Below are 25,492 nucleotides of genomic sequence, written 5' to 3'. Positions count from 1 at the left end.
TATATTGGGGAATATTTTGAAGGGTATAATCTTTATTTCAGATGGCAGTTATAAAGTGCTTGTGATATTTATCAACTAAAATAATTAGCTATTTTGTTCAGTGCGCTAGAAATGTAGCATGGATCTCAGTTGTTTGGACACCTTGGGACTGTGTATAACTCTGAACTGTCAATGTATGGACACAGAAATGGCTAACAATTTTAAAAATGTTAGTTTTGTAAAACATTATGAGCTGGATTTTCTGACCCCCACGAGTGCATACAAGGTGTGTACGCGCCCGTAGGGGCCTCGCAAGTTCCAGGTTTAGGCATGCAAAGCGCATGCGCTGAAAACCTGCACTTCTGATCTGTCAAGAATCATCTTGACCGCTACTGAAAACCTTTAAAAATCTTACGCCTGGTAAAAGCATGCGTAAGGCCTGCTTTTACCAGCATAAGAGTTTAAAAAAGTAAAAAAATATTTTTTTTCACTCATTTATAATTTAAAAAATACTTTTAAAAAAGGTAAGTTTATTTTTAGCCCTGCTAAAAAACATTAATTATTTTTTTCAAAAGTTACATTTTTGTTTAAAATATTTAATTTAATGTAATTTTAACTAATTTTAAATAGGTGATTTGAAAAAAAACTTTATTTAATGTTTAACTGTTTTTAAATGTGATCCCCATTCATACTTTTGACAGATCTGTGTGTGGAGACCTGTCAAAAGTGTGATTGGGGGATTCCCTTCTTTGATTGGTTCCCCATGGCCCACGTGATCCCAGGGACGCTTGCGAACCGCCTGCACCCCTGGGAGACCTGGGCCTCTGCGTGCGCGCGCACCAGGAGAGGCCCAGGATCGCAAGCCTCGGGACCTACGGAGCCAGATTTTTCCAATTGGAGGCATCCGCACGCAGGAAGCGCAAGGGCGGGCTTAACAAGGCTAATCAAGGGAAAATCCCGTTTACAGAGCGTCTGCAGCCAGGTGCGTGACTGGAACCCGGAAAGCAGCTCTCCCGCCTCCGATGGGAAATTTGCGGTTCTGTGAATAGAAATGAGCCCCTAATGTGTGGCGAAAGGGGAGATTTGATCTTTATATTTTGAATAGTATAAAGCCATAATGGAATCTTTTTTGCATAAAGAGTTTCATTTCATACTTTCCGTGGACCAGTCATTGCAGCTGAGGAGGCAGGTGACCACCAATGCTGTTTGCATCAGGCTTAAAGGGGTGCATGTGAGACTCTCCAGTCTTTATTTGTCCGCCACAGGATATATTTCCCTTTTGATTACCAAAGTAGTTTGGTTTCAGAGATCAGCAATGCAGATCAAGCGTGTATACTCGTGCTGCATGCTTCATCTCTAAGCTGCCCTTCCTGGCTAGCAGCTCTTAATTCACAGCATAATTAAAGGATAATTTTGTCATAATTTTATTTTGATGCAGAAATCCTGCGATGGCCCAGAGTGGGTTCATCACATTTTTTGTCTTGTGCTTTAGAAAATTTATTTGATACCAGGGGCACGATTTTCCCAATGGAGGCGGGTTTCGGTTTGGGTGGATTCCAAACCCGCCTCCACTGAGAGGTGGGAAAAATTTGCGAATTTTTTTCCCCCCCCCCCCCCCCCCTAATTGGCCAGTTGATTTCAGAAGTGTGGGTTCCCCTGGGCCAATTAGTGTTTTGGGACTGAAACTCGCCTTTGCTGACGTCACTTATCCAGCTTCATTTAAGGGCTGCTTGCTGCCTTGGCTCATTCCACTGGTTTTTGGTCGATGCTGCACCACCTCCAATCTGTTATCTCCTTGAAGAATGGCCAGCTACAAGGCAAGGGCCTCCCCGAGGTTCTCGAATGAGGCGCTAGGTATGCTGGTTGAGGGGGGCGAGAGCTAGCAGGGAGGCTCTTCCCCTCATCTGGGAGGAAGAGGCCTCCCAAAGAAACCAAGACTGTGTGGATCCAGCTGGCAAGGGATATAACCTCCAGATCTGTGTGCAGATCGGGTGATTGTTTCTGTTTATTGATGAAATCCCATCCCTGTGGAAATGTATTAAAATTAGGTGATGGCAAACTGTTGGCATGATGGCATCTGTTATTTCAGCTTAGGCAGCTCCACGACACTTAGCATGGTCAGGTTGGTGGTCAGATTGAAAGGAGGCCAGAGAGTCATGTCCATTGTCTTCCATGTGTTAAGGAGCCAAGCACATGTGCCACAATGGGCAACCTATGCAAATCTGGCCAGGATGAATGCATTCCTTGCACGACATGCTTCCATGCGCTGGCGCCTTCTGCCCTGTGCAGCATCAGGTGGGTGAGCAGGAGCTTGGCGCTGTTGCTGCTGAGCTGCCTGGTTCTGCTGCTGCCGTGGCTGCTCCTCATCCGAAACTGAGGTCCATGGTGAAAGGAAATAAATGGTTCCCATGCTGCTGGCAGATACCTCCGTTGGGGAAGCGCTCAGTCTAAGTGGGGAGAGGGTCTTCCAAGGAGGTCCCACAGTTGACAGATAGAAGCTGCAGCACCTCCGACTTCGGTAGGCCTGCTAAAAGTGCTGAAAGACCTGTGGAACAAAAGTTCTACCACCTGCACCTGCTCCCTGATGAAAGCTCCATTTTAATGGTGGAGCTGCAGCTGTGAGGAGGCCACCCACTTGTCAACACGCCAGGATTAGCTGGCGTGGTTTAGGAGGGTCGTGCAACACGCTGAAAATGTGGTAAAATAATGAAGGCCTGTCAAAATAGGATTATAGAGGCCCTTAACTACTATTTAAGGGTCTTAACTACCGCTCCCGACTGATGGAGGTGGAACCGAATTGCACCCATCAAACCCACCTCCGGCAAAATTGCGCAGAGGCGGGTTCCGAACCCGCCCTCAGTTTTTGCCATTTTGCCAACTGTCCCGCCTCCTTGGGACTGGGAAAATCGCCCCCAATGAATCAGTGTACAAAGGTTAGTTCTTTAGCTTGTCTAATATCGAGAGATTCAAACATTACATATGCTCCAAGTCACTAAGTTTATTGGGGATTTCCCTTTTTACTTCACGTACTCTCATAACCACCAAAACAATAGGCTATTAACCACCTGCATTCTATAAGAATAAATATAAATCCTGTATGCCACCCTATATACCACATAATAACTAGGGAGTAATTTAAACATGACCCTTGTAACCTGCAGTAACATTGCTTTTAAGGTCTCGGCCTCAATTTTCATTGTTCCCTTGTCATTGCTTCCAGGCATCTATTATATAATCTAGATTTTTAAAAAAATCTTTGTTTTATAAATGGGTATAGTTTCAATTTTCCTTGGTTTGCGGAGGGGGGTAGTTTGTCTATTTAGTTGTTTTTGTATCAGCAGTTATTGTCCCCATGACCTTAGTGCTGATGTCATTATAAGAAAATGTTTTTTAGGAATTACCAGGGAAATCTTTGTTCAGTACGTAATATACGCAATGTTACTGAATTAAAGTAAAGTTGAGTAGGACTTGCTAATTTCCATCTACTGATTTACATCATGTAGATGTGCATCTGTGCATGCAAAGTGGGATTGTGACTTTTCAAAGAGCGTTGCCACCCTTTGAGATGTGCTACTTCAATAATAACAGAAAATCACAGGGTATTAAAGTTGTTTATCATTATCTAAAAAGACCATAAAGATGTGCTGTGTGGTAATCTCCAAATCAACCTATATGCTGCTGCAGTATGATGCATCAGTTTGGAACACCAATATAGTACACGTAGTGGGCATAATATACTTATTACACATAGGCTCCAATGAAATTCTGTTGTTTCTAACAGATAAGTGTCGCCTGTTCCGCGAGATCACTCTGAACAGAAAGCTGATCGAAAATGCAATCACTGAAATTGGAAAAATGACTGAACTGATGATCAGTTGTGACTTGAAAGAAGCATTTGTGAAGGAGAGCAGTGAAATTACTGCAGAACTGTTTCTAGACCATGTTTTGGAGTGGAACTGCAATTTTAAGATGCGCCAATTCTTAATTCTACTTAAAAATGAGGATCTTTCTAATCACCCAGAACTAACGGAATGGATGACATTCATCTTGGAACTGGGTAAGATTTGAGTTTTAATTTTCCCCGTGCTGAGCTGACCATACTGCAAAGACCTTCATAGATGTAAATGGAAATCATCATTTTAATTTGAATGACAAGTTTGATGTAAATGAATCCTTTTTAGGACTAGGCTTCAAACTGGGTGAAGTGTTCAAGACTTTTTGCCTCCCACTGCTTGGCTTCTGCAAACTCGTGATTCCTCATCCATCTTGTGCATCTGTACATCTCTTTCATCTGTCACAAAGTCATGTTTATTTAAAATCTGGTTTCAGAGCAGTCTTTAACTCTACAACACCATCACCACTAAGCACAGTATTGTTACTAACTGTAGAATTTTATTTTCCCAGCTTTTGTTCCCCTGCAATCAGTGATAATCTTAATATAACCTATTCTGAGATTGTTGTTTTTCTGCTGTAAGAGTTAAGTATATTTAAGAATTTTTTTCAGCTTCACTCCTTAATTTTTCCCGATATGCATGTTCCCATCACCACTGGTTAAGTCCTGTCTGCGTCTGTACTTGTATTTTGATAATAGTGGTGCTACCTATACTGGCCCATTTAGTTTTCTAAGACACTGGCACGTTATTCAAATTTTAAAAAGATCATAACATTGCTGAATAGTTTTATAATGGAACCACCAGAGTCTAAGGCCAGAATTTTCTGGGGTCTGTACGGATGTGATTGGAGGTAGGTCAGGTGGGAAATTTGAAACATCTTGCAGCGGATCAGGAACCTGCCGTCATCCCGCGCCCACGCGCCTTTCCCTCGGGCACGTTTGCCAGCGCGGCAGCGACCCGAACGGCAGAGGCGGGCGAGCTCATTTAAATCATTATCAGGTAGTTGTCAGACCTTCAAGCGTCTTTTTAACCCTACCTTTCAAATTTCCCTGGATGACCACGGGAATCACGCAGCTCGGGAACCACGTCTGTGAACCTGAGGCAGAAGTTGAGTGGCCATTGATCCAGCCGATTAGTGCACAGCATGGAAAGTACAATAAAAACTCCCACCTCACAGCTGATCACCTTCCTCAGGCAGAAGCTGTTGTTGACTGCATTGCCAGCACAGATTTAGATTTCTAGAGACTGCAAGTGTTTCCAGCAAAGTTGCCATCCAGCGTCACCTCATTGTTAGAACCTATCACCTCATCCAGCAAAGTCACCAGCACCCTCCACTTCTTCACCTCAGGCTCCTTCCAGGGATCTGCACCAGACATTTGCGGCATCTCGCAGTCAGCCGCCCACAGATGCATCACACAGGTCGGGAACGGTAGCATAGTGGTAATGTTACTGGTCCAGTAATCCAGAGGCCTGGACTAATGATCCAGAGACAAGAGTTCAAATTCCACCACAGCAGCTGGGGAATTTAAATTCAGTTAATTAAATAAATCTGGAATAAAAAGCTAGTATCAGCTGACCATGAAACTATCAGATTATCGTAAAAATCCATCTGGCTCACTAATGTCCTTTAGGGAAGGAAATCTGTCATCCTTACCTGGTCTGGCCTATATGTGACTCCAGACCCACAGCAATGTGGTTGACTCTTAACTGCCCTGTGAAATGGCCTAGCAAGCCACCTCAGTTGTAAACATAGAGACAAGGAGCAGGAGTAGGCCATTCGGCCCTTCGAGCCTGCTCCGCCATTCAACGAGATCATGGCTGATCATCCAAACCCTAGCACCCGGTCCCTACACCGACAGCCATCCCACCCAAGCCCTATCCCTGTAACCCCACATATTTAATCCCCCCTAACACTAAGGGCCAATTTTTATCATGGCCAATCAACCTAACCCGCACATCTTTGGACTGTGGGAGGAAACCGGAGCACCCGGAGGAAACCCACGCAAACACTGGGAGAATGTACAAACTCCATACAGACAGTCACCCGAGGCCGGATTTGAACCCGGGTCCCTGGCGCTGTGAGGCAACAGTGCTAACCACTATGCCACCGCTACGAAACACAATAATAAGATTAAAAACGGACGGACCACTCGACATCGGTTACGGACACTGCAACGGCACACCCAGCCCAGTCGATCCTGCAAAGTCCTCCTCACCAACATCTGGGGACTTGTGCCAAAATTGGGAGAGCTGTCCCACAGACTAGTCAAGCAACAGCCTGACATAATCATACTCACAGAATCATACCTTTCAGCCAATGTCCCAAACTCCTCAATCACCATCCCTGGGTATGTCCTGCAGGATAGACCCACCAGGGGTGGCAGTACAGTGGTATACAGTCAGGAAGGAGTAGCCCTGGGAGCCCTGAAGTCTCATGGCTTCAAGTCAAGCATGGGCAAGGAAACCTCCTGCTGATTACCACCTATTTACCTCCCTCAGCTGATGAATCAGTACTCCTCCATGTTGAACACCACTTGGAAGAAGCACTGAGAGTAGCAAGGGCACAGAATGTACTCTGGGTGGGAGACTTCAGTGTCCATCACCAAGAATGGCTTGGTAGCACCACCACTGACCGAGCTGGCCAAGTCCTGAAGGACATAGCTGCCAGTCTGGGCCTTTGACAGGTGGTGAGAAAACCAACATGAGGGAAGAACCTACTTGACCTCGTCCTCACCAGTTTACCTGTCGCAGATGCATCTGTCCATGACAGCATTTGTAGAAGTGACCACCACACAGTCCTTGTGGAGACAAAGTCCTGTCTTTGCACTGAGGACATCCTCCATCGTGTTGTGTGGCACTACCACCGTGCTAAATGGAATAGATTCAGAACAGATCTAGCAGCTCAAAACTGGGCATACATGAGGCACTGTGGGTCAGCAGCAGCAGCAGAATTGTATTCCACCACAATCTGTAACCTCATGGCCTGGCATATACTATTACCACTCTACTATTACCATCAAGCCAGGGGACCAACCCTGGTTCAATAAGGCGTGTAGAAGAGCATGCCAGGAGCAGCACCAGGTGTACCTAAATATGGGGAAGCTGCAACACAGGACTATATGCATGCTAAAATGCGGAAGCAGCATGCAATAGACAGGGCTAAGCGATCCCACAATCAACGGATTAGATCAAAACTCTGCAGTCCTGTCACATCCAGTCATGAATGGTAGTGGACCATTAAACAACTAACGGGAGGAGGAGACTCCATGAATATCCCCATCCTCAATGATGGTGGCGCCCAGCATGTGAGTGCAAAAGACAAGGCTGAAATGTTTGCAACCATCTTCAGCAAGAAGTGCCGAGTGGATGATCCATATCGGCCTCCTCCTGAGGTCCCCACCATCACAGAAGCCAGTCTTCAGCCAATTCGATTCACTCCACGTGATATCAAGAAACGGCTGAGTGCACTGGATACAGCAAAGGCTGTGGGCCCCAATAACATCCCGGCTGTCATGCTGAAGACTTGTGCTCCAGAACTAGCCGGGCCTCTAGCCAAGCTGTTCCAGTACAGCTACAACACTGGCATCTATCCGACAATGTGGAAAACTGCCAGGTTTGTCCTGTCCACAAAAGCAGGACAAATCCAATCCGGCCAATTACCACCCCATCTGTCTACTCTCAATCATCAGCAAAGTGATGGAAGGTGTTGTCGACAGTGCTATCAACTGGCAATTACTCATTAATAACTTGCTCACTGATGCCCAGTTTGGGTTCTGCCAGGACCACTCGGCTCCAGACCTCATTACAGCCTTGGTCCAAACATGGACAAAGGAGCTGAATTCCAGAGGTGAGGTGAGAGTGACTGCCCTTGACATCAAAGCAGCATTTGACTGAGTGTGGCAGCAAGGAGCCCTAGTAAAACTGAAGTCAATGGGAATCGGGGGGCGGGGGGGGGAAAACTCTCCACTGGCTGGAGTCATACCTAGCACAAAGGAAGATGGTTGTGGTGGTTGGTGGTCTATCATCATAGCCCCAGGACATCGCTGCAGGAGTTCCTCAGGGCAGTGTCCTAGGCCCAACCATCTACCGCTGCTTCATCAATGACCTTCCCTCCATCATAAGGTGAAAAATGGGGATGTTCGCTGATAACTGCACAGTGTTCAGTGCCATTCGCAACTCCTCAGATAATGAAGCAGTCCATGCCCGCATGCAGCAAGATCTGGACGACATTCAGGCTTGGACTGACAAGTGGCGGTTAACATTCATGCCACACAAGAGCCAGGCAATAACTATCTCCAACAAGCGAGAGTCTAACCATCGCCCCATGACATTCAACGGCATTAACATTGCTGAATCCCCCACCATCAACACCCTGGGGGGTCACCATTGACCAGAAACTTAACTGGACCAGCCACATAAATACTGTGGCAACAAAAGCAGGTCAGAGACTAGGTATTCTGCGGCGAGTGCCTCACCTCACTCCCCAAAGCCTTTCCACCATCTACAAGGCACAAGTAAGGAGTGTGATGGAATACTCTCCACTTTCCTGGATGAGTGCAGCTCCAACAACACTCAAGAAGCTCGATACCTTCCAGGACAAAGCAGCCCTTGCTGCACAGCAGTGGGGCCATAAGGATCCAAGTCTACATAGACATCCGTCCTAGAGAGCAGGTCTATGAGCGTCTACCATCTGTTCTCTGTAGATAGCCATCTGTTCTCCACAGATAGCCATCTGTTCTCCATGGAGACCATGTGCTCCTGTGAGTGGCGCATTAGCTGCTCCATGCAGGTGACCATCCTATCCATGGAAGAGCCTACGGTCACCATCGCCTGCGACACGGTGGTGCTCATGTTGGAGATGGACTCCTCCATTCTCTGCTCATTTGCGGACATTGCGCTCGCAAAACCTGTCAAAGCCTCCTGCACTTCTTGCCCCACCTCCAGGAATGCCCTCTTTTTGAATGGCCCTGCATGCAGCTGAGTGGAGCTGGGAGCATCCTGTGCCCTCCAGCGAGGAGTCTCCACTGCTGTCCCTGTCTCCATCATCTGCTGTTGCTCACTTGTGAGTTGTGATACACCAGATGACAACACTACTCTATCTCGTGGCACCCACCGAGGTGTGCGTATCTGCGCTGGTGCTGGGTGCGCTTATGTCTGGTGACGGTGCACCCTCGGGCTGGAGGCTCCTCTGAGTAGTCGTCTTCCTCCTGGATGGTGGTGGGGACTCTTGATGGACCTATGCAAGAGTAAAGAGATGAGTTAGATATGTCATATGAAGAATGGGTACAGATACCATTACGATGAACATTCAGTGGCTGCTGACATCAATCCCCAAATGAGTGACTGCTATATGCCATGTATGAGATGTAATTCTGTCACCAGGTTGCTGAGATGTCCCTATCTCTCTGTCTCCCACCTCCAGCTGCCCGGTGACGCCAGAGACTTCCAAGGCAGCCTCCTCTGCTGATGTTAGGGTTGCCAATGATGGCGTTCACTCCCTCTCCCTCTTATTGTGGGGTCTCTTTTCCTGAAAGGAGGGAAAGAGGAGAAGGTTGAGTGAGAGTGATGGAATGAGTGTACGGAATGGATGGGTTACATCTTTAGAGGGAGACTATGATGGAGTGGGGCGCCAAAACCAAGTGGCCTCCTTGTGTGTTGTTAGTTGGTATGATTGCGTTAGGATGAGGGTGAGTGTGAGGGAAGGTTAGTCAGATGGGGATGTGATAATGTAGAGAGAGAGGGATGGGTGGACATGCAAGGTATGTTGGTGTGAGTAATGATGTGCAGGGGCAGGGTTGGGAAGGCAGAACGATGGGGATGGGTGGAGCAGGATGAAGTTGAGTGTGGCTTTGCACTCACCTTTCCTGATCTAATGAGATCATTGAAATGTTTCCGGCACTGCACCCATCCTGATAACATCCCTGCTGTTGACCTCCTCGGCTATTTGGAGCCAGGCTCTTTTGGTCTCCTGGGGTGGTCTCTTTCGCCCATTAGAAGGGAAAAGGACCTCCCTGCGTGCTCTGACTCCACAAGCATGTGGAGGGAGTCATCGGAGAGCCTGGGTGCAGCCCTCTGTCTCAGTGCAGTTATATTTGGCACTCTTTCCAGCAGTCCAATTGTGCTGTGTGCTGCCTGCACACTCCTAGATGAACCTTCAAATGCAATGTGGTCATGGTTCCATTAAACTGACGTCATCAGACCCGCACCATTTAATAGGGCTGGGTAACGCGCAGGGCGGCCTTAATAGGCCCCATGAACGCAAAGTCGCCCTGAGGAGCGGCATGGAATCGGGAACAGGGTCGCGACCCGCCACGCCGACCTGTCGCAAGTGTAGAAAATTCCGGCCTAAAACTCTACTCTGACTTTTTATGTCTGAATGAGGTTTCCTTAGGCTCCTTATTTGTGTACAAACATTGTTTTTTTTCATGTTTTTTTTTAGGTGACCAGTGTAGCTTGTGCTTCCTATATAGCTATAAGAAAGCTATCATTCAAATTCTTTATGAAATGGAACATCTCAATGTCATCGCTAAAAAGCTGCTGTCAAGGAAAGCTATAAGTAAAGAGGAATTAAAGATGCTAACTGCAACCCCGTCCGACCAAAGGCCAGATGCTCTGATGGAACAAATGACCACCCATAAAGAGCTTTGGCAGATGGGAGAGCTAGTGTTTGTCCTGGCTGAAGAACAAGACCAGATTCCCAAACTGAAGCCTTTATTTGAAGAGTTTGACCGAGAGTTTGTGAAATTCAGTAAGTCGGGGACATGATCACAGTTTCAACAAGTTTATTCAGATCGATGCAATTAATCTTCAGTTTTCAAAATGTCTAACAGGATGGCCTAGACTTTCTGCCATTCCCCACCCCTTTGATTGGAGAGCACCTCCAGTGGGGCAGGAATTCCATCAGCTCCCGAGATGCCCCCTGACCCTAGCCATATTTCTGGCCCAGCATCATTTACATATGTGAGGCAGGCTGCCTGATCTCCACCGGGGAGCAGCGACAGTTTGGGGCAAAGAATTCTTTTGGCAAGCCTCGGGGATTTTCCGCAGCAGAAGAAAGAGATGACACGCAAGCAGCCTATGGGCAAATTTCCCTTCTCTGGTTGATGGGACACATACCAGCTACACTCTGACAGCATTTGAGCAAGCCCCTTTTCTATATTTGCTCAGAAGCCCCCTCTGTGAGTCTTGCAATTCTGGATGGCAGGGCCTAACAGGAGGCCTCTGAGTCCAGCACCTGAAGTGTACAAATGGCGTGAAACACAGCAGAGGCCATGTTTCTCTCATTTGCATTAACTTTACATACGCCTGTCCAAAAATTTGGAATGGCCCCCCAGATTCTCACCAACTTCTACCGGTGCACCATCGAGAGTATCCTGTCTGGCTGCATCACTACCTGGTATGGCAACTGCACCGCCACAGACCGCAAGGCTCTACAGATGGTAGTGAAAGCTGCACAACACACTATAGGAATTAAACTACCTGCTGTGCAGGATATCTACCCCGAGAGGTGCCGGGGGAAGGCCCTGAGAATCATTAAAGACGCGAGTCACCCCAGCCACAACCTCTTCGCCCTGCTCCCGTCCGGTAAGAGATACCGAAGCATACGGTCTCGTACCAACAGGTTTCGAAACAGCTTCAACCCCCAGGCCATAAGACTCGTGAACGATTAATTTATTATTATTTATTACTGTTGTTTTATTTATTATTACTGTCTTTCTATTAGTATTTCTATTAGTATTTTTATCATTGTTATGCCATATTTATTCCAATGTTGGGAGGACTCGTAAAAATCAACATTTCATTGTGCAGTACACACGTCTGCTGCATATATGACAAATAAAAAAAAATTGCATTGAATATTGTGCCCCAATTAGACTAGCCTGGGAATACTGCAGGAAGGTAGGGAATGCATGAAACAAAGTGCACCCCCGAGTAGCATTCTATCCCTGCCTACACCAGATCTGCGGAGAGCCGAGTGGGATAAGAGCTGAGAGGGGTGGGGGAAGAGGAGAGAGGCAGAAGGCCGAGGACACTGTCTGGGCTGTGCTCAGAGTTGATTGGATACTGCTGTCATCCAACATGGCCGCCATTCCCAATTTCACTCAGGATAATGATCAGGGTAACTCGCAGTGCTGTTGGTTGAAAGTTCTAAGCTATGTTAGTCATGGAACAACTCAGATTTTACTGGAACCAATGCAGTTGTAGTGTTTTGTTTAGTTGCCCCAAACGTAGTGTAGACTATGAGCAGAATTAAGAGGGGTAAATAAAGGCGCCATATACTAGTTTTACTGAAAACTCCGACAGAGTCCATATGGAACATTCATGCTCTTGCTTTTCAGATCTACAATCTACCCAGTGTGTAATGAAAGATAAATGAACAGTTTAGCTGAAAATGACAGATTTCCAGGCCAAAATATTTTTTTTGTAAATGATCCTTGTAGAGTTGTATGGTTGTAACTTTACAAGAATAATTTGGGGTTTTTGTTATATGCAAAAAGTCTAATGTACTTCATAAAAAAAAACTGTGGCACCTACATGCATGATATATTACAATGATAAACCACTTATGTTACATGTGCTTCCTGACATTTAGACAAAGGCCGTGTCCCTAATTTTGGAAATGCCTTGCCTGTGGATCCTCTTTCCCAGAACATGGATTATTCCTTGTTTTACCGTCTCCTTCATCTGCTCATAATAAAGGGTACCGAGGTCATTTTGCAGATATTTGATCGGGCAGTACCACCTCAGATACTGAAAAGGGAACTACTGAAAAATAAACGCACTCTGGAGCCTTATCACAAGGGTAGCTCAAAGACTATGCTTAACACAGGCGAATGGAGCTTACTTTACCCGCCTAACAATGAGCAACCCAGCTCACAGAGATTTGACATCACGTTACTGGCATCGCTTATTAGACACCTGAAGATCCTCCCTGCTCCGCGCCGTGGCTGGGACACTGAACCATTGGCAAATGATCATAGCAAAAGTGCTGCTGTATTGCGCCTCTGTAGCTTTCGAAACAAACTTCTTTTTGAAACTCTGAACACGGGAATTGAGGAACCTGAATTTACCACTGTATGGGACAAAATCACAGAGGTTCTCGTGAGCCTCGGGGCAGGTAACCAAGCGTTAAAGGAGCTTAAAGGTTGTCCTGTTGAAAAACTGTGGCAGGATCACCATCGACTGGCTGGTTATCTGGGCAAACCTGTAGCAGATGTCATGCAGCTGCTCTTGTCATTTTTCCAACAAGGTACAGTACAAATAAAACAGAAAATAATACTTTTATAATTGGATGGAAGTTGGTGCAGCTTTTGGAAGTATATGATGAACATACATCAGTCAAGTATTAGGCACTGCTGAATAGTCCCATTGATCATAGATTACAGTGCAGAAGGAGGCCATTCAGCCTATTGTTCCTGTGCTGATGCTAGCTCTTCAACTGGAACTATCTACTCTAATCTTATTTCACTGCCCGCCCTATATCCATTTACAGTATATTCTTTTCAAATGCTCATCTAATTCCTCTTTAAAGTTTGTCTTTTCCTAAATAGTCCCTTTATGATAAAACATTCAAAATTCTAATAACCCTCTCTGGGGGAAAAAAATGCTTCTAACTTCCCCTCATTCTTCTATTCATGATCCTGAGTCTATTGTTACTAATTTGCCAACTAGTGTGCTCATCATATGTAGTTGTAATAGGCATTAATACTTGTACATGTTCATGATGCTGCTAACTAGATGTAGGCTTCCAAACATGAGTTAAGTAAGCTATAAGTTCCCATTAGCAGAAGCAATCTTTGGTAAAGCTCTTTTTAAATACTCTTTAAATGTCTAGTGTGCACATTAGTATAGCACCAGTATTTGAATATAAAGTACGACAGTACTCATGTTTTATTTTCCAGTGTCTATTAGTTTTTAGCAAACTGAATAAAACTGGAAGAAACTGCTCACTTATATTTTAACCAAGTACAGCAGGAAATAAAATAAATCTATCCCCCATGCCTTCTGACACTGTTGTTTCACATCAGTTGGGTAGAGTCGGATGAGTCTCCTAGCTAAATTGTTCTGCTGGCCTATTGGGCCTCATAGCAAACTGATTTCTTTGGATAACTAAACGATATCAAGCTGCTGTTGTAAATGGCCAAACTACACACTGAAAGGCCAACTTGCATGCTTTGCTGTTAACTATCAATTCAAAAATATTAATGTAACGAAGGCTGAAGATTCTTCAGGCATCATCAGGTGACCCATCACTGTTAAAACTCACACATCCCTTTTTCTCAATATTCAACAGGAATGGCCATACAGTCAAAAGAAGCAACATCAAAAAGCGGTAAGTAATTGGCTATACGGATGATTTTTGGAACTAAATTGAATGTGCTCATTCAGTTTTATTATCTCTGCTAAAAAATCGTACACTGAGGACTAATCGCGGTTCTATCAGCATATCAAAATACTGTATTTATTTCAGAGTGGGTATCCAGGGTCACTTTGGACATTCATTTTCATTAACGGTAAACCATTTAACTTTTTGGAATGTATGATGAAATTCAGATTGTAGAGTTAGATTTTCTAGCTGTTGACATTGGGCCGTATATTCCGATCCCTACGGGTGTGTACGCGCTGTGTACACACCGGTAGGGACATCGGAAATGCCGGCTTCAGGCATGCCAAGCGCACATGCTGAAAACCAGCATTGCTGATCTGTCAAGAATGCTCCTGACAGATCGGAGGCCTGCCCTGGAGAAGGGCCTCGGCGGGCGGATAGTTCCGCTTTCTGGAGAACCTCCGCCCGCAGAAAACCTTTAGAAATCTTACGCCTGGTAAAAGCAGACGTAAGGCCTGCTTTTACCAGCATAAGATTTGAAAAAAGTTTTTAAAAAAAAGTTTTCACTCATTTATCATTTTAAAATACTTTTTTTTTAAAAAGTAAGTTTTATTTTTAGCCCTGTAAAAAAAAATTGATTTTTTTTTAAAAATTACATTTTTGTTTAAAATCTTAAATTTATTGTAATTTCAACTAATTTTAAAAATGTGTTTTTAAAAAATTTTATTTAATGTTTTACAGTGTTTTTGGGGAGATCTCCATTCATATATTTGACAGGTCTATCTGTCAAGTGTATGAAGGGAGATTCCCTTCTTTGATTGGCTCCCCATGGGACGCTTGCAAACCGCATACACCTCTGGGATACGTGGGCCCTGCGCATTTCGAGTTGGCGAGGCCCAGGAACGGAAGTGTCGGACCTCGAGAGTCCTCAGGTAAGTCCATAGATTTTTTCCAGATCGGAGGCCTCCGCATGCGGGAAGCCTCTGATCGGAAAATATGGCCCATTATATGGGCGGAACATCTATCACGTGGTGGGGGAATTTTCAACTACATGCCGCCCGTTTCTCTCCTGATAAATGGGCGACTGACAGAGGAAAATCTGATTTTCAGGCAGGCCTTTAGATGGGAGCCCAGCACTCTCGCCCAAAACAGGTGGAAGGCTGTTTCAATATGCAAATCGGGGTCCTACACCTGTTGTAGGGCCTTGATTGTAGATTTTATGCAGAAATGGGCGGCATGGCGCATGCCAGTCCCACTTCAGATGTTAAAAGGCCTAACCGGCAGTCTTTAAAGAGAGGCCTCTCCCAAAAGGTAAGCATTTCAGGAGTGCTCAGTGCTCCTTCAGGCCCCACAATAATCTTCTGACCCATTCTCGATGCCCCTTATCTCCTCTCCGGCGTCTGCCATGCTATACCCGCTGGCCGGCTGCGTACTACGGCCTACTAATTTTCCGCTGCAGGAAAACAGCGAGGTGCAGCGGATTGCCCGTTTGGCACCCACAGCTCACTGGAAAAATGCCGATGAGGCCCGAATGTGAAAAGGGCTCGAGCCCGCCCGACTGCTGCCGCGGGTGCACCACTGATCTGGCACCATTTGGCACCCAAGTAGAAAATCTTGCGTGATGGTATCCATTTGGAGAGATGCCCCTGAATATGTAAGTTGTTTGCCAACTGTCAGATTAGATCAAAGTCTCTTTGAATTTCCTGATAAATTGCTGCTGTGTTCTGATACTATTTGAAAATTAATTAGCTGAAAACACTCAAATTAACAAAAACATTTAGTTAACATTTATCCCTGAACTTTTTTTACATAGAATATACATGACAGAACCAGGCCTCTTGTCCCAACTAGTCTGTGCTGGCATTTATACTCCACACGAGTCTCCTACCATTCCATCTCAGTATAATGCATTAGCTGTATGTACTTAGTTGTTCTAGAATTCTCACCCTAGCCTTGCTTACATTAATGACGTGAATTTGCTGCTTGTGGCTCCACAGCACTCAGTTTCACTTTAAACATCTGCTCTGTTTTTATAGAATACCCAATACAGTACCTGGCACTATTGCAATGTCATGTCCTTGGCAGTGGTGCCCCCTGCTGCATGAGATGAGCACTGCAGATCAGAAATTAATTGTGGTGTCACTCTGACTCCGGTTCACACTGCTTCGACTTTGAATTTGTACTAGAAGAAATTAGCTATTGGAAAGGGTTTACACTGTCATTTTACTTTGGATTTGAATCCTTACTACAGTAATGAGTTTCTGAGCAGTACAGGAGTTGGTCCTTTTGACGTATGAGTTCTCGTCTCAACAGACCCTTCAAATCTGCATTGATAGTTGTAGCCTGTCCTGATTTATGTTTTTCCCAACCCTCACCATTTTTGGGAAGAAAATCTCATTAATGAGCCAATCTTGTTTTCACAAAACTAGTTCTAAAACACAATTTATCAGCATGTGATTTGTGATTTAATAAAAGCTACCTTGCAGCTTGAACTTGCAGTTAGGGATAAAAATGCACCCACTATTAGAGCCAGGGGAGCTTAAACAGCAGAAGAGAGGAGACTGGGGAGGAAAGAGAGCAAAGGATGGCAAAGGAGCTCCTTAGGGAGCTGCCAGCACAGGAGCCATCTTAAATTTAAAAAAAAAGTTGTATCAAACCTTCATCAGACCGCAGTTGGAGTACTGCGTACAGTTCTGGTCGCCATATTATAAAATGGATATAGAGGCACTGGAGAGGGTGCAGAGAAGATTTACAAGGATGATACCAGAAATGCGAGGGTATACATATCAGGAAAGGATGAACAGGCTGGGTCTCTTTTGAAAAGAGAAGGCTGAGGGGTGACCTAATAAAGGTATTTAAAATTATGAAATGCTTTGGTAGAGTGGATTCAGAGAGATCCCACAAACACCAGTAAGGCCCACAAACACCAGTAAGGCCCACAGCCTCCCCTGGCCCCGGGCTCTCATTTCTCTTATCTGGAAGGAGGAGAGCATGCCAGGGGATCTCGGAGACGCCGCAATTGTGACCATCTTCAAGAAAGGCGACAAGTCCGATTGCGGTAATTACAGAGGAGTTTTCCTGCTATCTGCCACAGGGAAAGTCATCGCAAGAATCCTCCTCAATCGCCTTCTCCCAGTGGCCGAAGAGCTCCTCCCAGAGTCGCAATGCGGATTCTGCCACTAAGAGGCACAATGGACATGATCTTCACCGCACATCAATTACAAGAGAAATGCAGGGAACAGCACCAACCACTATACATGGCCGCCTTTGATCTCACAAAGGCCTTCGACACTGTCAACCGTGAGGGATTATGGAGTGTCCTCCTCAAATTCGGCTGCCCTCAAAAGTTTGTCACTATCCTCCGCCTGCTTCACGACGACATGCAAGCCGTGATCCTGACCAACGGTTCCACCACAGACCCAATTCACGTACGAACCGGGGTCAAGCAAGGCTGTGTCATCACACCAACGCTCTTCTCAATCTTCCTTGCTGCAATGCTCCATCTCACCCTCAGTAAGCTCCCCACTGGAGTGGAGCTAATTTATACAAACGGGAAACTGTTCAACCTCCGTCGCCTCCAGTCCCGATCCAAGGTCGTCCCACCCTCTGCCGTCGAATTACAGTATGCAGACGATACTTGTGTCTGCGCTCACTTGGAGGTCAAACTCCAAACCATCATAAACACCTTCACCAAACTATACGAGAGCATAGGCTTTACACTAAACATCTGTAAGACAAAAGTCCTCTACCAACCTGCCCCCGCCACACAGTGCTGCCCCCCCGATTATCAAAATCCACGACAAGGCCTTGGACAACGTGGACCACTTTCCATACCTCGGGAGCTTACTGTCAACAAGGGCAGACGTCGACGACGAAGTCCAACACCGCCTTCAGTGTGCTAGTGCAGCCTTCGGTCGTCTGAGGAAGAGAGTGTTTGAAGACCAGGACCTCAAACCCGGCACTAAGCTCATGGTCTACACGGCAGCAGTGATACCTGCCCTGCTGTATGCCTCAGAAACATGGACCATGTACAGCAGGCACCTCAAAGCACTGGAGAGGTACCACCAACGCTGCCTCCGCAAGATCCTGCAAATCCATTGGCAGGACAGGCGCACCAACGTCAGTGTTCTTGCTCAGGCCAACATCCCCAGCATCGAAGCTCTGACCACGCTCAATCAGCTCCGATGGACGGGTTACATTGTCCGCATGCCCGATACGAGACTCCCAAAACAAGCGGTCTACTCTGAGCTCCGGCACGGCAAGAGAGCCCCAGGTGGGCAGAGGAAACGCTTCAAGGACACCCTCAAAGCCTCCTTGAAAAAGTGCAACATCCCCACCGACACCTGGGAATCCCTGGCCCAAGACCGCACAAAGTGGAGGAGAAGCATCCGGGAAGGCGCCGAACACCTCGAGTCTCTTCGCCGGGAGCAAGCGGAAGCCAAGCGCAGGCAGCGCACGTCAACCCAAGCACCCCACTCACCCGCCCCTTCAACCACCGTCTGCCCCAACCTGTGACAGAGACTGTAGGTCCCGCATTGGACTCATCAGCCGCCTGCGAGCTCATTTTTAATGTGGAAGCAAGTCATCCTCCGTTCCGAGGGACTGCCTAAGAAGAATAAAAGCTAACAGTATGGACTGTAAAGTATTGTTCAACTTTGTTTCCTTATTGTGAACAGAATGACCCAAATGTTTGGTTTAACCAATACACACTCTAAAGGTCCTGGAACTCAGAAACCTAACCATCCTACATTATGAACCAAAAGGTAGGCTGACAAATTGTTATTTTTTTTGGCAGCTGAATTCTCTGCACTTCCTGCTCCACCAGAGTCAGAAGAGAAAATAATGGAGCCAACAGATCTAGTGGATGATGAAGACTCAATGGTAAGCTCTCCCTGCTATAAATTATCACTGGTCAAATTTGGAAACTGGGTAGATGCGACCATAATAATGAGTTAGAACATGGTTCTTTTACCTCTACCGGAGTTATCCCCGGTGTCCTGGACAATATTTATCCCTCAATCAACATTACAAAAACAGATTATCTGGTCATTATCACATTGCTGTTAGTGGGAGCTTGCTGTGCGCAAATTGGCTGCCGCGTTTCCCAAATTACAACAGTGACTACACTTCAAAAAGTACTTCATTGGCTGTAAAGCGCTTTGAGACATCCGGTGGTCGTGAAAGCCTTTCTTTCTTTTCTCTAAAACCTGGAGGAAGAGATGGAAAGTCTCTTTGGCAGTAGTTAAAGGCCCAGTTAAGCCCATTACAGTTTTGTTCCCCTTGGACAGGACCTCGCTGCTGATTGGACCCTAATCAATACATTTTTGCGCTGTTAATGTTTTAGATAAAGTTTAAAAAAAATCTTCATGCTGTCACATACTCTTCTATCTATAGTGATGTTGCAGTACATTGGGACGAAAAGTTGGCGCTCCACTTTGTATCCAATCAGTGCAGGCATGCCTGGTGTGTTATAAATAAATCTTGCATCATTCAGGTATTTGATCGGATGCATCTGTCCCCGCCTTTAGCAGCTGTAGCATTGACAACAGGCCTGTTGTCAGACATTTTTACGCATCTACGTCTAACTCTGGAAATGCCGAATCCGGAGCTAACCACCACATGGGCGATTGTCAACAAACTCACCCTACTCTTTAATGAGTTGCTCATCAAGGAAAGAAAATGTCCACTTGGTCTCTGATGGAACCAAAGGATCAGTGAAAAGCTTTTGAAATTAAATGAAGGCTATATTTCACTGATTTATTTTCTTTTGGTCTTATTGTAGGTATTGAAAGCCAAAACCAAGTCTAAGAAGAAAAAGAAAAAGTCTAAAAGTAAAAAGGTAGGCTGGGTTACCAATTAGCTGATTTAAAAAAAAAATGTGTCTTCTAATCTGAAAATCAAAATGGCAGTCAAGAATAAACATTGTTTAAATGGCTATTAATGTACAGAGCCAACATTTATATTTGCATACTCCCACTTCTAGTAATCCTAGTCATAATTAATTTTCTGCAGAAACACCATGCATCAAGGAGTTGCTTCTGATGACCAGTATAAAAGCTATTGAATGCTCCTTTAAATGGTCCTGATTCACATTTAATTTTAATTTTTTTAAAATTGCAGGAAAAAGCAGTTTGCAAACACATTTGGGGGTGATTTTGCCAGCCCTGGGGAGGCGGGTATGGAGGCAGGACTGCCAGGAAAATGGCAGAATCTGGGGGCAGGTACCCATCCCGCCCCCAACCCGCCTCCGTGCTATCTTCCCAGGAGACGGGTACCCGACCCGCGCTGGGAGCCGCCTCTCCAAGGCGGGAAAGGGATTAGTGCCAATTAACTGCCTGTTAACGGGCAGTTTTTTTGAGAATCCCTATTTTCAGCCCTGAAGCGTGGTCTTCCTGACGGCTCCGAACCTCGCCAGGGTCAGCGAGGCGGGCCGTCGATCTGCAAGGGTTGGAAGGGTCGAGATGTCCAGTGTGCAGGTGAGTGATGAGTGCAAGTATGGAGAGGTGAGTGTGTGAGGTGAATGTAAAGTGTTTTAATAAGTTTTACTTACCTTTACTTCTTCCTGCAGGCTTCCTCCCTTCGGGTCTCGGGAGTCCCTCATCTCACTAGCACAGAAAGCAGAATGGCCACTGAACTGTCAAAAGCTGCAGCCTTCTGCTTTCTGCTCAGGAGAGATCAAGTGAGCCTGAGTGGAAGGGCTCAACTTAGAAGAGAGATTGTCAGCGTTTGACAGCTTCACAGAGCCGTCAAACGTTGACATTTTATCTGTCACTCGCTGACGTCACCAGTAACCGGCTTTCCCTTAATTGGCCTGCTAAGCCCACTGGGCAGGTTTAACAAGGTCAATCAAGGGAAAATAGTGTGGGTTGGCCAGAAGTTGATGGAGGCGGGACTAAAACCCGACAAGTGGGAGTCCCACCTCTAAAAGCTCCCCATTGAGAAAATCCAGCCCAATGTAACAGCAACAGAAGTTCTTGACTCTTTAGTAGAGTAATCTCTAGCTGTAGCACCGTGCCACAGCACAAAAAAAACACCACGGCAGTGGAGGTCACAGGTTCAGACCCCACATTGTTGAGTTCCCAATCTCAGTTTAAGGGGCTTACAGGAGGTCGGAAGCCACTTCACAGAAGGGGGCAGGTTGTTATTTTCTGTGATGCTGTTGAGAGTTTTCTTGCAGCGAGCTCAGAGGAGCATCGATGGAGATGTGGGAGTCGGGTCACTCATCTTTCCATGGTCAGGGGAGCCTGGAAGGACTAGGGAGCAAGTAAAGGGATTTGTAGGATCTTATCTCAAAATGGAGGTGGAGGGAGATCATTAAACATATTAACTAATTGACCTCTGGTTTTGTGCAATTGCTATAAATTTGCACATTGGCATGAAATTCTAGAAATAAGTATATTTATCATAGATATTTACCATATTTGTTGTGAGTTTTGAAAAAAAATGATTCTGGTAATGATTCAGTGCAGTTTAGCAGCTGTTTGAGTGTAAGTGTCTCCTTAGCATCAGTTAAATTGGCAATGTACTTTGTGGCCAGAAACATCAAGTAGTAGAAAAAAGAAAAACCAGTAGTAGACAGATAATGATTGAATGATAACTCACAATAATGGCAGTGGATTGCAAAGAAGGGAGCACTATAATAAAACAATTAAACACGCTATCACTTAAATCCAGAATTGGTCTAGGTGAAACAGCGATTTACTTGTACTTCTTGCAATTTAGTACACTGTAATCGCTGCTCACGATGCGGTCTCCTCTACATTGGGGAGACCAAACGCAGACTGGGTGACCGCTTTGCGGAACTGCTCCGTTCAGTCCGTAAGGGTGACCCCGAGCTTCCGGTCGCCTGTCACTTTAGCTCTCCACTCCACTCCCACTCTGACCTCTCTGTCCTCGGCCTCTTATACTGTTCCAACGAAGCTCAATGTAAGCTCGAGGAACAGCACCTCATCTTTCAATTAGGCACTTTACAGCCTTCTGGACTCAACATCAAGTTCAACAATTTCAGACCATAACCTCGGCCCCTATTTTTTCAGATGGCAGCTGTTGATGATTCTGCCATTCCCATTTACACCTCTTCTAGACTCATCTTTTGTTTCTTTCCTTGTCCCATTGCCATCTCCTTTTGCCTTGTACAATCATAACTTTTGTCATTTAATCTCTCCTGCCTTCCACCCTACCACAGACCTTCCCTTTTGTTCTTTCCTCCCCTCCCCCCTTTCCCTTTCCTTGCTTATAAGAACATAAGAAATAGGAGCAGGAGTAGGCCAATCGGCCCCTCGAGCCTGCTCCGCCATTCAATAAGATCATGGCTGATCTGATCCTAACCACCAGTCTACTATCACAGAACCATCTCCTGAATCTAACAGAATTAGACACACGAAATAGGAGCAGGATCAGGCTACACGGCCCCTGGGCCTGCTCCGCTACCCACAGGGCCATGACCGATCCGAACCTAGACTCATGTCCAAATTCCTGCCCGCTCCCCATAACCCTTTATTCCCTTTACTTCTAGGAAACTGTCTATTTCTGTTTTAAATTTATGTAATGATGTAGCTTCTACAGCTTTTTGGGGCAGCATATTCCATGGACCTACCACCCTCTGAGTGAAGTAGTTCCTCCTCATCTTAGTTTTGAAAGAGCAGCCCCTTATTCTAAGACTATGCCCCCTAGTTCTAGTTTCACCCATCATCGGGAACATCTTCCCCGCATCCACCCGATCCAACCCCTTCACAATCTTATATGTTTCAATAAGATCGCCTCTCATTCTTCTGAACTCCAATGAGTAGAGTCCCAATCTACTCAACCTCTCCTCATATGTCCATCCCCGGGATTAACCGAGTGAACCTTCTTTGTACTGACTCGAGAGCAAGTATGTCCTTTCTTAAGTATGGACACCAAAACTGTACGCAGTATTCCAGGTGCGGTCTCATCAATACCTTGTACAACTGAAGCAATACCTCCCTATTTTTATATTCTATCCCCCTAGCAATGAAAGCCAACATTCCATTGGCCTTAATCACTTGCTGCACCTGCATACTAACCTTTTGAGTTTCGTGCACCAGGACCCCCAGATCCCTTTGTACTTCAGTACTTTCCAGTTTCTTGCCATTAAGATAATAACTTGCTCTACGATTTTTCCTGCCAAAGTGCATAACCTCACACTTTCCAGTATTGTATTCCATCTGCCAAATCTCTGCCCACTTACTTAGCCTGTCTATGTCCCCTTGCAGGTTTTTTATGTCCTCCTCACTCACTACTTTCCCTCCCATCTTTGCATCATCTGCAAACTTTGATATGTTACACTCGGTCCCCTCCTCCAAATCGTTAATATAGATTGTAAAGAGTTGGGGACCCAGCACTGACCCCTGTGGAACACCACTAGTTACTGATTGCCAGTCCAAGAATGAACCATTTATCCCAACTCTCTGCCTTCTGTTAGATAGCCAATCCTCTATCCATGCCAGAATATTACCCCCAATCCTGTGATTTTTTTATCTTAAGCAATAATCTTTTGTGTGGCACCTTGTCAAATGCCTTTTGGAAGTCTAAATACACTACGTCCACTGGTTCCCCTTTATCCACCCTATATGCTACTTCCTCAAAGAACTCCAACAAATTTGTCAAACATGAGCTCCTCTTCATAAAACCATGCTGACTTTGTCCTATTAAATTATGATTATCCAAATGTCCTGTTACTGTCTCCTTAATAATGGACTCCAATATTTTACCTACCACAGATGTTAGGCTAACCGGTGTATAGTTTCCAGCCTTCTGTCTACTGCCCTTTTTAAATAAGGGCGTTACATTAGCAGTTTTCCAGTCTGCCGGGACCTTTGCTGAGTCCAGGGAGTTTTGGAAAATTATTACCAATGCATCCACAATCCCTACCGCCACTTCCCTCAAGACCCTAGGATGTAAGCCATCAGGTCCAGGTGATTTATCCGCCTTGAGTCCCATTATTTTACCGAGTACCACTTCCTTAGTGATTTTGATCGTGTTTAGCTCCTCCCCCCCCTTTAGCCCCCTGTTTGTCCAGTGTTGGGATATTCTTAGTGTCTTCTACTGTAAAGACTGATACAAAATATTCATTCAGTGTTTTTGCCATCTCCATATTTCCCACCATTAATTTCCCGGTCTCATCCTCTAAGGGACCAACATTTACTTTAGCCACCCTTTTTTTCTTTTTATATAACTATAAAAACTCTTACTATCTGTTTTTATATTTTTTGCTAATTTACTTTCATAATCTATCTTCCCTTTCTTAATCAATCTTTTTGTTATTTTTTGCTGTCTTTTAAAGTTTTCCCAATCCTCTATCCTCCCACTAGATTTGGCTACCTTATATGCCCTTGTTTTTAGTCGAATACTATCCTTAATTTCTTTACTTAGCCACGGATGGCTGTCTTTTCTTTTACACCCTTTTCTTCTCAGTGGAATATATTTTTTTTGGAAGTTGTAAAATAACTCCTTAAATGTACACCACTGATAATGTAATGTTTTCCTGACTGACCTGTTTGGACACCATTCACACCTTTGATTGCTGTGATTATCTCTCTGCCGAGGTGTGATAAATGGCAGTTAGAAAGATTACCTGTAATCATCTGGCATTATTCTCTGACTATATAAGCTGTGTCTTTATGCATCTCTCCACTTCACCTGACGAAGGAGCAGCGCTCCGAAAGCTTGTGATTTCAAATAAAACTGTTGGACTATAACCTGGTGTTGTGTGACTTCTTACATTTGTCCACCCCAGTCCAACACCGGCATCTCCACACCACAGATACAAAGAAGCACAAGGGTATTCAACCTGGGTCCACTCCAGATTTTATTAAAGATGTGAAGTCGTCATTTCGATGAAAAATAAGGCAAAATTTTCCAGCCATCTTGTGTGGATGAAATTTCCTGAAACTTAAGTCCTTTCCTTCCAGGCTCAAACAAATGAAGACAATCAAACTCCAGCTCCAGATGCAGTGACTGAGAAACAGTAAGGTTCCTTTTTAATAAACTGAACTTCTTTGCATGAGCACTTAATTGGCAACGTAATTCATTTTCCGTTTCTTCCCCTCACATATAAGCTCATTTATACATAGTTAGGGGTAATTGAATTATCTTTTAGCCAGATTTCCATACAATTACTTCACTTGCCTAGCGTGTTTATATCCACACCCATCCATGTTGCATCAGTATGAGGCTGATAAGGTAATATCATATCAAGGGGATTTGAAAAGAAATAAAAGAAAATATGATTCTGATCTTGTATCATTGAGGTCAAATTGAAGTACTGTGAGCA

General features: G+C 45.1%; 1 protein-coding gene across 2 annotated transcripts in view; it reads left to right on the top strand.

Annotated features, from left to right (window-relative positions):
* Positions 1-25,492, top strand: part of LOC147107679 (E3 ubiquitin-protein ligase DZIP3-like) — a 126,840-nt gene that overhangs the window by 58,158 nt on the left and 43,190 nt on the right. The window contains exons 12-18 of one of the 2 annotated variants that reach the window (XM_086006901.1): positions 3,761-4,036; positions 10,312-10,620; positions 12,466-13,122; positions 14,167-14,205; positions 18,995-19,080; positions 19,982-20,038; positions 25,131-25,186. In XM_086006901.1, coding sequence (XP_085863027.1) covers positions 3,761-4,036; positions 10,312-10,620; positions 12,466-13,122; positions 14,167-14,205; positions 18,995-19,080; positions 19,982-20,038; positions 25,131-25,186 — 1,480 coding nt within the window. The remainder of the gene's footprint in view (positions 1-3,760; positions 4,037-10,311; positions 10,621-12,465; positions 13,123-14,166; positions 14,206-18,994; positions 19,081-19,981; positions 20,039-25,130; positions 25,187-25,492) is intronic. The other variant, XM_086006902.1, reaches the window with a different exon arrangement.

The sequence above is a fragment of the Somniosus microcephalus genome, chromosome 14 (genome assembly GCF_052327205.1).
Source record: "Somniosus microcephalus isolate GS21.2 chromosome 14, FLI_Smic_1.0, whole genome shotgun sequence".
In the NCBI taxonomy this organism is placed as follows: domain Eukaryota; kingdom Metazoa; phylum Chordata; class Chondrichthyes; order Squaliformes; family Somniosidae; genus Somniosus; species Somniosus microcephalus.
Note: the sequence above shows the minus strand (reverse complement) of the source record. Positions and strands in the feature narration are given on the sequence as shown.